This window comes from Anomaloglossus baeobatrachus, chromosome 6 (assembly GCF_048569485.1).
Source record: "Anomaloglossus baeobatrachus isolate aAnoBae1 chromosome 6, aAnoBae1.hap1, whole genome shotgun sequence".
NCBI lineage: Eukaryota > Metazoa > Chordata > Amphibia > Anura > Aromobatidae > Anomaloglossus > Anomaloglossus baeobatrachus.
The window spans coordinates 81,897,227-81,916,298 of NC_134358.1; the positions used below are offsets into that span (position 1 = coordinate 81,897,227).

At 48.0% G+C, this 19,072-nt stretch overlaps 1 protein-coding gene across 1 annotated transcript in view; it reads left to right on the forward strand.

The window, feature by feature from the left end:
- MATN2 (matrilin 2) overlaps positions 1–19,072 on the forward strand; it is a 203,550-nt gene that overhangs the window by 176,023 nt on the left and 8,455 nt on the right. Inside the window, 2 exon segments of the mRNA XM_075316235.1 lie at positions 886–927; positions 17,708–17,794. Of these exon segments, the coding sequence (XP_075172350.1) occupies positions 886–927; positions 17,708–17,794 (129 nt within the window).

The window sequence follows — 19,072 nt, forward strand, 5'->3', positions numbered from 1 at the left end:
TGGAATGAAGCCAGGAGTGGGTAACTATAGCAGAAGGGAGTGATGATAAGATGCTGCAGCTGTGGTTAAGGATGTCAGTAATATCTGCCAGAAAGGAAAGGGTTATTAACCCTTTCAGCATCAAATGACAGTAAATCCACTCCAATACAAAATAACAGTCACGTGGTTCCACAGAGGACCTACAATCAATTTAAACTTTGAGACCTCCTGATCCCAGATCCCCCAGAGGTAACATGTGGATGCGACACACTCATTACACCAAAGCACAGTTTTTCGCACATACATTAGTACGAAAATCTGACACTACCACTAAGGGAAGCTTACTGCAGATGGAACTCAATGGCATCTGTAAGAATGTCTATTGAATGAGCTCCCTCTAGTGGTGACTGAAGAAAATGTTAAAGGGTTATTCTCATCTTCTTAAGTGGATATAGTCGGATAATGCTTGTAAAAAAAATACATTTTTCGATTTGTTGCTTCCTAAAATTTTAAAACATTCTTGACATGGTAATGCTTTTCTTTTATTTACTGCGCATTGCCTTGTAGGAAGTACTGTAATGTGCGAGAAAAGGTCAAAGACCGCCCACATATGCGCCCTACAGTACTTTAATCTGTCCTCAGCCGGACAGATCAAAGTGCGCATGCACAGGAGTTCAATGGTGGCCTCTGTGTGGATGACGTAGGACTCATCATCCACACGAGGCTGGGCAGGGGGACAGCGATCCCACAAGATTTAGAAGGTGCCGAACTGAGAGCAGCGACACCCATCGGACCGGACCACCCCCTGGATGAAAACCTAGTGACAGGTTCCCTTTAAAAAATAATACAATAACGTAGTATATAGAGATACAAAAAAATGATAATACTTTTTTTTTTTTTTTTTAGGTTGGACCAATTGGAAAACCACTACTGACCTCTCCAACCAAGGTGAGAACCAGACAATGGTTTATTGTACTTCTTATTAATACAATTGTGCAGTCATACAGACTGCAAAGATTTGCCAATCCCTAGTTGTCCCCCCCTGGATTACTGAAACTAGGATTTGTAATGTAGTATAGTATTGCGTTTTGTGGTATGTAAAACAGAGCACGCTCTCTGCCTTCTATAGCCTCTGTGTTGTATTGTCTGTTGTTGGCTACAGAATGAGATAACTGAGAATCTGTCAGGCCTAAAACATAGTTCCGCAAAAAAACGTCCGTGTGACACGGTCCGTTTTTCGGGTCCGTGTTCCGTTTTTTTGGGGCGTTTCTCCGGTACGTATGGCATCCGTGTGATGGTGTATGCGAGCCGTGTGTACGTGTAAAATGTCCGTGTTTGTGTGTAAAATGCCCATGTATGTGTACGTGGAATGTCCGTGTGGAATGTCCGTTTGTGTGTTGCACAATGTCGTTGATACATGTCGGCTGACAGCAGACAGAGTTGCGCGATGAGAATGAACTCGGGTGAACTTCACCCGACTTCATTGTCATGCCGCGGCTCTGTCTGTGTGCCGCGTACTGATTAGCGGTAACCTGTGAAGGATTCACCAGTGACCGCTAATCCCCCGAGTGACTGAAGTGAGCAGCCCTCTCTCATACTTACCGCTCCCCGATCACCAGCGCGGCGAGGAACAGCTGTGCAGAGAATACGCGGCAACAATTACTTTGAATATGCCGGCCGCTCATTAATCAATCTCGTATTCCCTGCTTTCCCCACCCACCGGCGCCTATGATTGGTTCACCACTTTAATAAGCCCGAAAAAGCCCTCCATGTCCGGCGTACTCCAGGATGGTCCAGCGTCGCTTCCAGCTCTGCTGCATGTAGGTGAACGGAGCTGCAGAGGACACCGCCGCTCCTGTCATCTCCACGCAGCTAATGAAGGCAATAGCGCGATCAGCTGAGCTGTCACTGAGGTTACTCGCGGCCAACGCTGAATACAGCTGATCGCGCTATTGCCTTCATTAGCTGCGTGGAGCTGACAGGAGCGGCGGTGTCCTCTGCAGCTCCGGTCACCTCCATGCAGCAGAGCTGGATGCGACGCTGGACTATCCTGGAGTACGCCGGACATGGAGGGCTTTTTCGGGCTTATTAAAGTGGTGAACCAGGGTATATGTTTGTGTTTTTTATTTATAATAAAGGATTGTTCGGGTGTGTGTGTTTATTTACTGTAATTTACAGATTAATCATGGAAGGAATCTCGGGGAGACGCCTGACATGATTAATCTAGGACTTATTGGCAGCTATGGGCTGCCAATAACTCCTTATTACCCCGATTTGCCAACGCACCAGGGCAAATCGGGAAGAGCCGGGTACAGTTCCCGAACTGTCGCATATAATGTATGCGGCAATTCTGGGCGGCTGCTGACTGATATTGTTAGGCTGGGGGGCTCCCCATAACGTGGGGCTTCCCATCCTGAGAATACCAGCCTTCAGCCGTATGGCTTTATCTGGCTGGTATTAAAATGGGGGGGGACCGCACGCCGTTTTTTTTTATTATTTATTTATTTATTTTACTGCACAGTATAGACACGCCCACCAGCTGCTGTGATTGGGTGTAGTGAGACAGCTGTCACTCAGCGTGGGGGGCGTGTCTGACTGCAACCAATCACATGTGTCTGTGAGTGGGGAAAGCAGGGAATACGAGATTGATTAATGAGCGGCCGGCATTTTCAAAGTAATTGTTGCCGCGTATTCTCTGCACAGCTGTTCCTCGCCACGCTGGTGATCGGGGAGCGGTATGAGCCGGGGGAAGAAAAAAACCGAGCGCCAATGTAAGTATGACTGAGAACAGCAGAAAAAAAGGTAAGTAGACTGACTTTAATTAAAAAAAAAATAAAAATAAGATCGCTAGTGTAAAAACGCACACGCACGAAACGTGCTGAACACGGACATACTCCGTGTGCGGTACGTGCAGGCACGGACCCATAGACTAAAGCGGGTCCGTGCCTGCATGCTGCCGGACAAAAACGGACATGTTGTCCATGTAGAAAAGTGCACACACGTACTTACCTCACGGACACACGTTCCGTGCGATTTTACGTGTGTGTGCCATCTACCATTGATTAACATGGGTCTCCGTGTGTACGTGTCTCCGGTACGTGCAAATACGTACCGCACACGTACAAATTAAACGGATGTGTGTTGCGGGTCTCAGTGAGTTCTTTCTGATTCATAGGAGATATAAACAACCAATACCATAACACACGAGAATTCTCGTGCCATAATCAGCATATGGAAAAAGCCATATACAGAAAATGATTGTAACAATTAAAGAAAGAAATCTGTACAAAGGCTTAATAGTTGAAAAAAGGTGTATAAATTTTATTAAGTGAAAAATACATATAGCATATACACGTTAAAAAGATGTAGAGACAGGTGATGAGTACCACTAGATGGCGCCCTCACAGCACACTGGTACATAAATGGATATAGCAAGACGGTCAGTGGCCAAAAGGTCAAATAAAGAAAAACAATTGGCATCATAATAGAATCCACTGACTGACAGGCATAGTCCGTGCTAGAGCTGTAATATAATATCACCAATTTCCTTGCTTAGTGCAAATACAAATACAAGCACGGAATACCTGGTCACATAAATCTACCGTACCTAAAGCGTGGTGTGAGAGTCCAGAGCCCGACCTATAGGTTTCGATAATCCTTCTTCCGGGGGTGGTCTCAAAGTAAAAGGAACGTCCTTATAAATAAAAACCGTCCACTCATAAACCATGTAGTCCAGACCAATCAAAGGGCCTATTCGATAGGAATCCCCCAAACTCCCCTTTCATAATATCTATCATTGGTGAATAGCCCGAGGCGCCGAGTTAAGCTCCGCCTCCATGATGACGCGGTACCGGACGTCTCAGAGTGTAGGCATCGCGTCATCAGCCAGGAGGTATGTCCACCGCGTCATACAGGGGAGTGGATATGTGCCGCACCGTCCACCCACAAAAGCTCTCAAGTATGTGTACCGCATGTAGCCGAGTGCCATGGCAACCAAACAACAACGGCAAATCCATGCGTCAGCAGCGTCCCTGTCATTGACAGAGGCCACACGTCCCCCCATCGATCCACATCCAGTGTAGGTGTAGAGGGGGCGGCTCCCAAATTACGGAGGCGCGCATGTGACTCACAAAGCAGGGGGTGTGCCAATCACATGATATAAAGAGGTACATCTTTTATATATATACATCACAAACACCACAGTATAGCTTAGAGGCCAAAACGGTGTCTAGTATATCAGTGTTGGCACTAAGTTGCAGCACATATACACTCATTAAAAATAGGGCTATCATTCGTTCCCGGTTAACCATTTGTGGCGCGCGAGCGGACGCCCGGGAAGCACCGCACCGCCGCGAGCGCGTCCGGCCACTACCATGGCGATAATATCGCCACGGGAGCGACCATAATGGACGCGCGCACGGCGACACAGAGCAACCAGGGTGAACGCATGCGCGCACTGGTGCCGAGACGAATGTAGTCTCTAGGTGAAAGGAGGGAGGATCCTATGAAAGGTCCATATATATGGGAGAGCGACCCACCTAATCATACTATGCACATAAATGTTTCAAAAACCCTATAAAGGAGACATATATTAGACAAACAGAGTTATGTTAAATGTATCCTGACAAATATCAGGTGGGGCGGGCCCATACATTCTTGCGATGATCCCATGGGTCACGGACTTCTCCAAAATCGTATATGGACACAGGGCCGGATTATAGGCGGGGCAGGCGGGGCTGGAGCCCAGGGGCCCCCACCAAAAGAGCTTCTAAGGGGGCCCCCACCATACTTAGCACTAGGCACCTGTCAGCATTTTTTTTTTCACACCCTCTCCCCCTCCGTAAAGACAGTCTAATAAATCAGCTGTGTTTTCGGGGGGGGGGGGTGTGTGGCACCGCTATTTATTTGCATCTGCGTCTTTAAGACGCAAAAACAAACTGCGGGCACAGGACGCTGATTGATCTCGGAAGTACCAGCGGCCGCTTGAACCTCCGGGGTCAGAGGTGTGCTAATGCTCCCTGCTATGTGCTGCGGCCGTACCTAGAAGCAGGGGCACGGTGTGGTGGGCCGCTGTCTGCTGTCCCCGCTGCGCTCCTTACATGCCAGGCACACTAACAGGAGCCGGAGGCAGCGAGCTGTGCCGGCTCTGCTGTGTGCCGGCTCTGCTGTGTGCCGGCTCTGCTGTGTGCCGGCTCTGCTGCCGGCATGTACACTGCAGAGGAGCGCAGCAGAGCCGATGACCGCAGCTTCCTGTTTCCGTTCCTATTCAAATGTATTTGCATCTTTCAGACGTAAATACATTTGAACAGCGTGCCGGGACCCGGCCCCGCTCCCGACGTGCAGCAACGTGATGAGATCAGCACCTTGCTGACATCATCACAGTGCTGCCGGCGCCACACTGGGGACATGAGGAAGCGAGCGCTCCATGAAGGAGCTGAAGAGACAGGTGTAATTAATGGGGATGAGTGAGGAGGGGCAGAGGACACAACGGGGAACATTTGTGAAGGAACACAGCTCTGTGACAGGCAGAGGAGGAGCACTGTATTCCGAGGGAGGGGGGGAGGGAGGCAGGAGTGTGTAGGGATGGAGCAGTGTAATTTGTGTGTGTAGGGGGTGATGAGGGCTGTATTGTGTGTGGGGGGAGGGGTAATGGAGGGTGCATTGTATTGTGTGTGTGTGTGTAGGGGGAGGGGTAATGGGGGGTCTATTGTGTGTGTGTGTGTGTGTGTAGGGGGAGGGGTAATGGGGGGTCTATTGTGTGTGTGTGTGTGTGTGTGTAGGGGGAGGGGTAATGGGGGGTGTATTGTGTGTGTGTGTGTGTGTGTGTGTGTGTGGAGGGGTAATGGGGGGTGCATTGTATTGTGTGTGGGGAGGGGTAATGGGGGGTGCATTGTATTGTGTGTGGGGAGGGGTAATGGGGGGTGCATTGTATTGTGTGTGGGGAGGGGTAATGGGGGGTGCATTGTATTGTGTGTGGGGAGAGGTAATGGGGGGTGCATTGTATTGTGTGTGCGTGTGTGTGTAGGGGTAATGGGGGGTGCATTGTATTGTGTGTGGGGAGAGGGGTAATGGGGGGTGCATTGTATTGTGTGTGGGGAGGGGTAATGGGGGGTGCATTGTATTGTGTGTGGGGAGGGGTAATGGGGGGTGCATTGTATTGTGTGTGGGGAGAGGTAATGGGGGGTGCATTGTATTGTGTGTGCGTGTGTGTGTAGGGGTAATGGGGGGTGCATTGTATTGTGTGTGGGGAGAGGGGTAATGGGGGGTGCATTGTATTGTGTGTGAGGAGAGGGGTAATGGGGGGTGCATTGTATTGTGTGTGGGGGGAGGGGTAATGGGGGTGCATTGTATTGTGTGTGGGGGGAGGGGTAATGGGGGGTGCATTGTATTATGTGTGTGTGTGTGGGGAGGGGTAATGGGGGGTGTATTGTGTGTGTGTGTGTGTGTGGGGAGGGGTAATGGGGGGTGCATTGTATTGTGTGTGGGGAGGGGTAATGGGGGGTGCATTGTATTGTGTGTGTAGGGGTAATGGGGGGTGCATTGTATTGTGTGTGTGTGTGTGTGTAGGGGTAATGGGGGGTGCATTGTATTTGTGTGTGTGTGTGTAGGGGTAATGGGGGGTGCATTGTATTGTGTGTGTGTGTGTGTGTGTGTGTGTAGGGGTAATGGGGGGTGCATTGTATTGTGTGTGTGTGTAGGGGTAATGGGGGGTGCATTGTATTGTGTGTGTGGGGGGAGGGGTAATGGGGGGTGCATTGTATTGTGTGTGGGGGGAGGGGTAATGGGGGTGCATTGTATTGTGTGTGGGGGGAGGGGTAATGGGGGGTGCATTGTATTATGTGTGTGTGTGTGGGGAGGGGTAATGGGGGGTGTATTGTGTGTGTGGGGAGGGGTAATGGGGGTGTATTGTGTGTGTGTGTGTGGGGAGGGGTAATGGGGGGTGCATTGTATTGTGTGTGGGGAGGGGTAATGGGGGGTGCATTGTATTGTGTGTGTAGGGGTAATGGGGGGTGCATTGTATTGTGTGTGTGTGTGTAGGGGTAATGGGGGGTGCATTGTATTTGTGTGTGTGTGTGTAGGGGTAATGGGGGGTGCATTGTATTGTGTGTGTGTGTGTGTGTGTGTGTAGGGGTAATGGGGGGTGCATTGTATTGTGTGTGTGTAGGGGTAATGGGGGGTGCATTGTATTGTGTGTGTGGGGGGAGGGGTAATGGGGGGTGCATTGTATTGTGTGTGTAGGGGTAATGGGGGGTGCATTGTATTGTGTGTGTGTGTAGGGGTAATGGGGGGTGCATTGTATTGTGTGTGTGTGTGTGTGTGTGTAGGGGTAATGGGGGGTGCATTGTATTGTGTGTGTGTAGGGGTAATGGGGGGTGCATTGTATTGTGTGTGTGGGGGGGGGTAATGGGGGGTGCATTGTATTATGTGTGTCTGTGTAGGGGTAATGGGGGTGCATTGTATTGTGTGTGTGTGTGTGTGTGTGTGCGTGTAGTGGTAATGGGGGGTGTATTGTGTGTGTGTGTAGGGGTAATGGGGGGTGCATTGTATTGTGTGTGCGTGTGTGTGTAGGGGTAATGGGGGGTGCATTGTATTGTGTGTGTGTGTGTGTAGGGGTAATGGGGGGTGCATTGTATTGTGTGTGCGTGTGTGTGTAGGGGTAATGGGGGGTGCATTGTATTGTGTGTGTGTGTGTGTGTGTGGGGGGGGTGATGGGGGGTGCATTGTAGTGTGTGTGTGTGTGTGTGTGTGTGTGTCAGAGATGTGTGTGTAAGAAGCAGTACTGTGTGTGTATATATGAATTAGAGCAGTCTGTGCGCCCCCCCCCCCCCGAACTATATGGGTTCCCCAGAGCGCTATGTCACCCATCGCAGTGATGAGTACACCACCAGAGCTGTTTGCCACTCCAGTAACGTCTATGCCCCCTGCCCCTCCTGTAATGTATATATCGTAGCCCCCAGCCCCTCCTGTGATGTATATACAGCAGTGCTGCCAGTGTGCAGTCATGTGTGTTAGTGACAGCCATCGTGAAACAGCCACATGTCCTGAAGGAGCTGGACGGAAACAAGCGGGAGAGGTGAGTGAGGCTGCTGGCGATTTCCCCATATTAATACCTGTAAAGGCTCATGCACTCGTAACTGCTGAATATTCTGCAGCGATTTGACAGCACATGTGCGCGTCAAATCGCTGCAGAAACACTGCATAATGGATGTAGTTATTCTGTACAGAAAATCCGATTTCATGCGCTCTGGCTGCTGCCCCCACCATAGACAGCGCGGGAGCTGCATCCATAGCGCACGGAATAATTGACATGCTCATTTTATGAACGCACGGATTTGGGTCAACATTTTAGCACCCAAATCGCTGCGTTCATAAAAGCAATGGGTGCACGTATCATGCACAATATACATAGATTGTATAGGGGACGCAGGACGCATGCATTTACACTGCAGTGCTATACGCAGCGTAAATGCATGTAATTACGCAACGTGCGCACGAGCTCTAATGCGTCTGTGTCTGCATGTGTGTCAGTGTATATGACTGTGCATATATTTGTCTGTTTATATGTATTTTTCTGAATTTGTCTTCAAATATGTATATACGCATGCCTGTATGTGTATGTGCGTGTCTGTGTGTGGATGGGGTCCACTGAGACTCTTTCACCCGGAGGCCACAAAAACCTGGAGCCGGCCCGGGCTGCCTTAACATTGGGATCAATAAAAAATGTGACAAAAGCGGACTTTACACGCTACAATATATCTAACGATGTGTCGGCGAGGTCACGTCGTAAGTGACGCACATCCGGCATCGTTAGTGATATTGTAGTGTGTGACAGCTACGTGCGACCCTGATTGTGCGTTAAAACGTTGATTGCATACACGTCGTTCATTTTCTAAAAATTGAACGTCTCTTTGTTCATCGTTCTTGAGGCAGCACACATCGCTCCATGTGACACCCCGGGAACGATGAACTGCAGCTTACCTGCGTCCCGCCGGCAATGCGGAAGGAAGGAGGTGGGCGGGATGTTTACGTCCCGCTCATCTCCGCCCCTCCGCTTCTATTGGCCGGCCGCTGTGTGACGTCCCTTTCACTTCAGGAAGTGGATGTTCGCCGCCCACAGCGAGGTCATTTGGAAGGTAAGTACGTGTGACGGGGGTTAATCGTTTGTGCGACACGGGCAACAAATTGCCTGTTCCGCACATACGATGAGGGCGTGTGCGATCGCGTACGAGATCGAAATGTGTAAAGCAGCCTTAACTCTACTTTCTGTGTGTAAGTGGACAGCTGTGATTTATCCTGGACTGTGTCTGTATTGTAGTGCTGTAAATCTGAATGTGGCAGAACAGGATAAGATAAATGTTCATTGGATTTATATCTAAATGCTACGGTTCGTGCTCTACTGTTATGGCTAAAAATGTTAACGTTATGGGGCCCCCACCAGATTTTCTGCCCAGGGGCCCCCACCAACCTTAATCTGGCCCTGTATGGACATTATAATGGGTCCGGAGTAACATGGAAATGAGGACGTAAACTAGAAATAAAAAGATTAAAAAAGTTAAAAAAGAGGACCAGAAAGGTAAAAAAACACAAAAGGGCGATACATAGAGCTGCAGACTGATAACTTGCAGACACACGAAAAGGTTGTTGTCCAGGATAATCTATAGAAAGGACATGAAGCTTAGACACTCATTCAGCCCATGGGGCTGTAGAGTCTTCAAGGTCCATATCCATTCAGTCTCACGCTGTGTGAGAAGGCGGCTAACATTGCCGCCCCGAATCCCAGTTATGATCTGATCGATGCCCCTTACCTTCAATAGGGTGTGGTCACAACGATGGTATTTCTTGAAATGGCTAGGTATTGTTTTTAGGCTTTCGATGTCTACTTCGTCCCTGGCGGCCTGAATGTCACGGACATGTTCTCTCACACGGACCTTCAAGGCCCGTGTGGTCAGGCCGACATAGACGAGAGGACATGGACACACAGCATAGTATACCACAGCCTTAGAGAGGCAATTGATTTTCTTCCTGATGGGAAATACTTTCCCATCAGACGAAGTAAATTCTGTCGCTGTTTCAATATTGGGGCATGCCACGCACGCCCCACAAGGTGAGCAGCCAAATCTCGGCCTCGGTGTAGCAGAGGCAGAGGACGTAAATGGAAGGACACTTTTATCCTTTTTATTATAATGACTGCAGGTAAATATGTCCTTCAAATTCTTGGCCTTGCGGGCCGCAACCGATGGCTTCTCAGATAGATATTTCTGAAGAATGGGATCGATAGTGAGTATAGACAAATATCGGGACATGACTTCCACCATCCGATCCCAGTGTGAGTGATACTTGGTGATCATTCTGACAATGTTAGCATTCTTGGTCCCATGTCCACCAAATAGCACTTCAACATGTGGGGAGTTCCTAGCTCTGTTGTACGCTTTTTTAATGGACCTATTGCTGTACCCGCGGTCACGGAATCTTTGTTTAAGATCCAAAGCTCTGGATTCAAAAGCAGAATCTGAAGAGCAAATCCGCCGTAGGCGAAGAAATTGTCCTATAGGGACCGCTCGTACAACATGTGCGGGGTGGGCAGAGGTGGCATGTAAAACTGAGTTTACAGACGTGTCTTTGCGATACAGGTCTGTTTGCAGAAAGCCTGAAGTATCACGTATGACCAGGACGTCTAGGAATTCAAGGGACGTGTCACTGTACTTATGAGTTAACCGTATATTGATCTCATTATTATTCAGGTTTTGTATAAATAAATTAAGATCTGGGATAGTCCCCTGCCAGATAAAAAAGATGTCATCGATGTACCGCGTCCAAAATGGGACGCGGTCCACCGATGACATCCAATCTGACAGGAGAAGGTCCCTCTCCCACAGCCCCAGGAATAGATTTGCATATGAGGGCGCAAAGGCCGCCCCCATTGCTGTACCCTGGAGCTGCAGGTACAGGGACCCCCCAAAAAAGAAAAAATTGTGAGTCAAGGCAAAACTCAATAGTCTCATGACAAAGTCCCTCTCAGTCCCAGACATGCCGGTCATTGAGAGAAAATATGAAGTCACCTGTAGTCCGTCACGATGTCGAATGCTCGTGTAGAGCAATTCGACATCGCAAGAGACTAACAGGGAGCCCTCCCCCACATAGATAGAGTCAATTTTTTGTAAGAAATTACTCGTGTCTCTTGTGTATGAGGGAAGAGACTCAACTAAAGGCTTCAGCAAAGAGTCAATGTAAATGCATACACGTTCAAGAAAATTGCCCACACCCGACACAATCGGTCTCCCAGGTGGCGTATTTACGTCTTTATGTATCTTAGGTAGCAGATACAGCGTCGGTATCGTTGGCTCATCCACAGTCAGTGCATCGAACAGTCTCCTCTCTATGATCCCACAATCAAGGGCATCAGTCAATAGACAATGTAGTTCTTTTACGAATTTGCTAAGGGGGTTAAAAGTGAGGCGTTGGTAGGAATCCCCCAAACTCCCCTTTCACCTCCCCTGATTGGCACACCCCCTGCTTTGTGAGTCACATGCGAGCCGCCCCCTCTACACCTACACTGGATGTGGATCGATGGGGGGAGGTGTGGCCTCTGTCAATGACGGGGACGCTGCTGACGCATGGATTTGCCGTTGTTGTTTGGTTGCCATGGCACTTGGCTACATGCGGTACACATACTTGAGAGCTTTTGTGGGTGGACGGTGCGGCACATATCCTATCCACTCCCCTGTATGACGCGGTGGACATACCTCTTGGCTGATGACGCGATGCCTACACTCTGAGACTTCCGGTACCGCGTCATCATGGAGGCGGAGCTTAACTCGGCGCCTCGGGCTATTCACCAATGATAGATATTATGAAAGGGGAGTTTTCAGGGATTCCTATCGAATAGGCCCTTTGATTGGTCTGGACTTACATGGTTTATGAGTGGACGGTTTTTATTTATAAGGACGTTCCTTTTACTTTGAGACCACCCCCGGAAGAAGGATTATCGAAACCTATAGGTTGGGCTCTGGACTCTCACACCACGCTTTAGGTACGGTAGATTTATGTGACCAGGTATTCCGTGCTTGTATTTGTATTTGCACTAAGCAAGGAAATTGGTGATATTATATTACAGCTCTAGCACGGACTATGCCTGTCAGTCAGTGGATTCTATTATGATGCCAATTGTTTTTCTCTATTTGACCTTTTGGCCACTGACCGTGACTGACTGACTGATCCGTTTTTTGCCGGATGCGGCATATTTAGCCCATGCGGCGACCGTATGGAACGTTGCCTGGCACGTTGTTTTGTGCGGCGAAAAAACCTCATCGCGCCGCATCCGGCGCGATTTACAATGCAAGCCTATGGACGTCGGATGCGTTTTTTTGAACTGCGCATGCTCAGTATCAAGCCGCATCCGTCAAAAAACTTACAGGCCGCATGGAAAAACTTATGCAACGGATCCGTTTTTTTTCGCCGCATCCGTTGCACAGGTTTTTGAGCTGGATTGTGCCGCACTGCAAAAACCGGATGTGTGAAAGCAGCCTTAAAGGACGTGGTAGTCACACATGCGCAATGTTATTCCGTTCATTGTATATGGGACTGATGAAGTTAGCAGAGGGCAGTTCATAGTAGTGCCCGTCAGGCTCATAGACGCTGAATGAAGTGGCAGTGCACATGCTCGATCTCTGCTCCTCCATTCTGTGATTGGCTGCACCCCAACAATCAGCGGCTCCTCATCTGTCCTGGTGGGTAAGTGATAAGTTATAATTGTGAGACAACCCCAGTTACTGTCCTCCTAGGAGCCGGAGAACCATACTAGGACTAAAGCTCTTATTATATTCATTACTGCAAACACTGGAGGCAGGTGACGCTCGGGGCTCCATCCTCTCCCCTTGACCGACCTTAGAAGAAGATAAGTTGAAGGAAAATTATTTCAATAGAATTAATAAGATATAATAGTCTTGCCAGGAGATATTTAAAAAAAATATGGAAAGGAGGGTTAGAGACCTTCACTGATACGGGACTGTCGGTCACCCAATTGGTCTTGATCCCTTAATAGGTCTTGATCCTTTCTCTCTTTCCTTTTTTTTTTTCATTATTATAATTTTCTCTTTTTCCTCTTTTTGCTCCCTGAGATATATATGCAATTTACATTTTTTGGGGGCTTTTGTTTTTTTGTTCTGTTGGGTTTTTTTTTCTTCTTTTTAAACAAAGCTTTCCATCTTTATTGTGATATTATAAGATATGGTTATCGCTACACAGGCAAATCCCATGTTACTGACTGGATGCTTTCTGTACTTTGTTCATTACCTGGATATATAAGTTGGAATATGCCCGTAAAAATAGACAAATACTCAACTTACCGCTAAAAGCTACGGCAGCCTTGTTGTTTGCTGCCCACCATCCGGTCCTCTTCTTTCCACTGCATCTCCGGAATCTTCACTACAGACCAGGACTAAAGGGGGCTTTACACGCTGCGACATCGCTAATGCGGAGTCGTTGGGGTCACGAAATTTGTGACGCACATCCGGCCGCATTAGCGATGTTGCTGCGTGTGACACCGATGAGCGATTTTGCATCGTTGCAAAAACGTGCAAAATCGCTCATCGGTGACATGGGGGTCCATTCTCGATTATCGTTACTGCAGCAGTAACGATGTAGTTCGTCGCTCCTGCGGCAGCACATATCGCTATGTGTGACGCCGCAGGAACGAGGAAGCTCTCCTTACCTGCCTCCCGGCCGCTATGCGGAAGGAAGGAGGTGGGCGGGATGTTCGTCCCGCTCAACTCCGCCCCTTCGCTTCTATTGGGCGGCGGTTCAGTGACGTTGCTGTGACGTCGCGGTGACGCTGAACGAACCGCCCCCTTAGAAAGGAGGCGGTTCGCCGGTCACAGCGACGTCGCCGGGCAGGTAAGTATGTGTGACAGGTCTGGGCGATGTTGTGCGGCACGGGCAGTGATTTGCCCGTGTCGCGCAACACATGGGGGCGGGTACTCACACTAGTGATATCGGGACTGATATCGCAGTGTGTAAAGTAGCCTTTAAGCGAGCTTTACACGTTGCGACATCGTTAGCAATTGTTAGCGATGTCCAGCGCGATAGCACCTGCCCCCGTTGCACTTGCGATATGTGGTGATTGCTGCCGTAGCGAACATTATCGCTACGGCAGCTTCACACGCACATACCTGGTCGGCGACGTCGCTGTGACTGCCGAACTATCCCTCCTTCAAGGGGGAGGTGCGTTCGGCGTCACAGCGACGTCACCGCGACGTCACTAATCGGCCGGCCAATAGAAGCGAAGGGGTGGAGATGAGCGGGACATAACATCAGGACGCAGGTAAGGTGATGATTGTCGCTCCTGCGGGTTTACACACAGCGATGTGTGGAGGTGCAGGAACGACAAACAACATCGTACCTGCGGTCGACCCGACATTGTGAAAATGAACGACGCTACACATATCACCGATTTTCAACGCTTTTGCGATCGTTTACCATCGCACCTAGGATTTACACGTTGCGATGTCGCTACCAGCGCCGGATGTGCATCACTAACGACGTGACCACGACGATATTTTGGAAGCGATGTCGCAACTTGTAAAGCCCCCCTACAGTCATGTTCAATCTTTGGAGGTCACTGAATGTTAAAAGGTTGCGATGCTGATCTCTTGACCTTATGACATTTAGTGGCCTCTGCAGGGTGGATGCAGCTGAAAGTCTTGGAGATAAATTGAGCTCCTGCCTGGAGGTGACCGTAAGCCTTAGAGATGGAGTGAGCCCCAGCCTGGAGGTGGACATAAGTCTTAGAGATGGAGTGAGCTCTGGCCTTGATGTGGCTGTAAGTCTTGGAGATGGAGTGAGCTCTGGCCTTGATATGGCTGTAAGTCTTGGAGATGGAGTGAGCTCCGGTTTGGAGGTGGCCATATAGTGCCTTGCGAAAGTATTCGGCCCCCTTGAATTTTTCAACCTTTTCCCACATTTCAGGCTTCAAACATAAAGATAAAAATTTTAATGTTACGGTGAACAATCAACAACAAGTGGGACACAATTGTGAAATTGAACAAAATGTATTGCTTATTTTAAACTTTTGTAAACTGAAAATTGTGACGTACAATATTATTCGGCCCCTTTACTTTCAGTGCAGCAAACTCACTCCAGAAGTTCATTGAGGATCTCTGAATGATCCAATGTTGTCCTAAATGACTGATGATGATAAATATAAGCCACCTGTGTGTAATCAAGTCTCCGTATAAATGCACCTGCTCTGTGATAGTCTCAGTGTTCTGTTTAAAGCACAGAGAGCATCATGAAGACCAAGGAACACAACAGGCAGGTCCATGATACTGTTGTGGAGAAATTTAAAACCAGGTTTGTTTACAAAAAGATTTCCACAACTTTAAACATCCCAAGAAGCACTATGCAAGCGATCATATTGAAATGGAGGGAGTATCATACCACTGCAAATGTGCCAAGACTCGGCCGTCCCTCAAATATTTCATCTCAAACAAGGAGAAGACTGATCAGAGATGCAGCCAAGAGGCCCATGATCACTCCGGATGATCTGCAGAGATCTACAGCTGAGGTAGGAGAGTTTGTCCATAGGACAACAATCAGTCGTACACTGCACAAATCTGTCTTTATGGAAGAGTGGCAAGAAGAAAGCCATTTCTCAGAGATATCCATAAAAAGTGTCGTTTAAAGTTTGCCACAAGCCAGCTGGGAGAAACACCAAAGATGTGGAAAATGGTGCTCTCGTCAGATGAACCCAAAATCAAACTTTTTGGGCACAATACCAAACGATATGTTTGGCGTAAAAGCAACACAGCTCATCACCCTGAACACACCATCCCCACTGTCAAACATGGTGGTGGCAGAATCATGGTTTGGGCCTGCTTTTCTTCAGCAGAGACAGGGAAGATGGTTAAAATTGATGGGAAGATGGATGGAGCCCAATACAGGACCATTCTTGAAGAAAACCTGTTGGAGTCTGCAAAAGACCTGAGACTGGGAAGGAGATTTGTTTTTCAACAAGACAATGATCCCAAACATAAAGCAAAATCTACAATGGAATAGTTCATAATTAAACGTATCCAGGTGTTAGAATGGCCAAGTTACAGTCCAGACCTGAATCCAATTGAGAATCTGTGGAAAGAGCTGAAAACTGCTGTTCACAAACGCTCTCCATCCAACCTCACTCAGCTGCAGTTGTTTGCAAAGGAAGAATGGGCAAGAATTTCAGTCTCTCGATGTGCGAAACTGATAGAGACATACCCCAAGCGACTACAGCTGTAATCGCAGCAAAAGGTGGCGCTACAAAGTATTAACTTAAAAGGAGCCGAATAATATTGCACGCCCCCATGTTCAGTTTAATATTTTATATAAAAGTTTAAAATAAGCAATAAATTTCGTTCAACTTCACAATTGTGTCCCACTTGTTGTTGATTCTTCACCAGAACATTTTACGTTTTGTATATTTATGTTTGAAGCCTGAAATGTGGGAAAAGGTTGAACAATTCAAAGAGGCCGAATACTTTCGCAAGGCACTGTAAGTCATGGAAATGGAGTTAGCTCCGGCCTGGAGGTGGCTGTAAGTCTTGGCCTATATTGAAGATAGCATATGTTATTAGACAGAAGGGGACCAAACTGCAGCCTCAGAGCTCAGTGGTGAGAAGATAAGGTTATTTTGTTTTTTAACATTTGATGTTCGTAACTATAGATTGTACATAAGTCAAATGTTTGTTAAGTCAGGGACTATCTGTACTGAAAATTTTCTATTTTGTGGATGACTGGATTTCTGCATGTAAAAGTGAAAATGAAATATTGAAAAAACTATTGGTGCAGACAAATTAAAAATGTAATTTTTTTAAAGTGTAAAGCTTAGATTAGAAGACCTTAAAATGTTCCAGATTTATCAAAATGGCTCATCTTGATTGATAATTCTGCTGCATTTTAAGATTGCCTCTTCTAATAGGTACTTTGCACACTGCGACATCGCTAGCCGATGCTTGCGATGCCGAGCGCGATAGTCCCTGCCCCCGTCGCACATGCGATATCTTGTGATACGTGTGTATACGGCAGCTTGACACGGACTTACCTGCCCTGCGACGTCGCTCTGGCCGGCGACCCGCCTCCTTCCTAAGGGGGTGGGTCGTGCGGCATCACACAGCAGGCGGCCAATAGAACCGGAGGGGCGGAGATGAGCAGGATGTAACATCCCACCCACCTTCTCCCTTCCGCATTGCCGTCAGGACGCAGGTAAGGTGATGTTTGTCGCTCCTGCGGCTTCTCACACAGCGATGTGTGGAGCTGCAGGAACGACAAACAGCATCGTACCTGCGGATGCACCGACATTATGAAAATGAACGACTTGACACAGATCAGCGATTTTTGACTGTTTCACACTCGTTCATCTTCTCTCCTAGGCTTTACACGTTGCGACGTCGTTACCGGCGCCGGATGTGCGTCACTTTCGATTTGACCCCATCGCAGTAGTGATGTCGCAACGTGCAAAGTACCCCTAAGTTTCCACCACCTATTAGTTGGTAAACTTCATGCTATGAATTTGCTTCACAATGTCGGCACATGGTATTGAATATGAGTTGATGCCCAGTTTTCTGCAGAGCCGCCATTCCTTGTTGGACCAAAACTTCAAAAAGGTCATATTGGACAGTTTTGAGGGGGAAATTACGGTAAGCCTGAAATCCGGTGCTTTTTACATACTCAATCTTTGTCCATTCACGTCTTTCAGAATTTTCCTCGGAACTCAAAGGAGAAAACAGTGAAATCACAGTATCCTGCTCAATGTCCGCCATCAAATTCATGACTCAAGCAGAAGGTGAGATTTTAATTATATTCCTAAAGTATTTGCACCACAGAGACAACCCCATTATAAACCCCATAATTAGCCATCGCCTAGTATCAGCAACGATGCCTCCACCTTACCGGTAGCTGGACATGCCGGCGATTGGGATAAATGGCCAACCACGTTGTACGTGAATGTACAGGCTGGCAGGAGTGGGCTCTATGTTCCAGCTCATAGAGAGGACATAAGGCATGTGAACAGTGGTCCGTTTAAAGTGATACCACCATTATACTACTGGTGTGAATACTTATGCAGTTATTTTTGTCTAAATGGGTTGTTTGGGATATATATATATATTTTTTTAATATATAGGGTAACAGTTGTTGATAAGAAATATAAAACTGCCCCAGCTTCGCTCCACAACTGACTTTCCAATGTTGCACCGGCACTAGGCTTAGCGGCCCGTGTAGTCTATATAAGCAGAGCCGCTAAGCCCAGTGATTGACTGCAACAGTGATGTGCATTGTAGTACTGAAATCACCACTGCAGTCTGTCAACAAACACCAGAGCAATGCCAGAGAGGCAGCACTGGTACAGGAGGTGAGTATTGCTGAGTGTATTTGTAATGAACCAGCAGGGGGAGCTGGAGCACCAAGAAGGTGCTAGGCAGAAAAGCTCCACTAGATGGCACTAGTGTCCCTAATGGAAGGAGCGGATGATCGGACGAGCCGAGGTCAGAGCCAGGAGAGTCACGTGGTACCAGGGGTGAGACGAAGAGTCAAGAGAGAGAGCCAAGTCAGAAACTGAGAGAGAACATCAAAGACCGGAAAAGCACAGGAAAAAAAGTTAAAATCAAGCCAAGGTCGGGAGCCGGGAGAGAAGGTAATAGCAGGGAGCACAAGGGGACGGAACAATAGAAGAAGGACGGATGTCAGAGATGACGGAAGTAGTCAGGACAGGAGACAGGATCAAACCACTTACAGGGACCAGCGACACACTGCAGAACAGAATTATAACTGGCGCCGCAGGAACAAAAATGCCCCATAGATAGGGCGCCGTGATCCTGGAAACTAGGCACAGAGGGGGGCCCCACCCCCCGAGCACGCTCCAGGGAACACTGACAGCCATGAGTCATGACAGTATTGTTTTCAAAAGCTGAAACTATGGTTTAAAAATAGTTTTCCCAGATATCCCCTTTAATTTGAATTTACCTTGACGTCTTACCCAAAAAAGAGTCTAAATACAGTACCAGTGAAAAGTTTAACCTGCTCATGCAATGCCATCTTATTGGAATGTGCACATAGTAGGTTT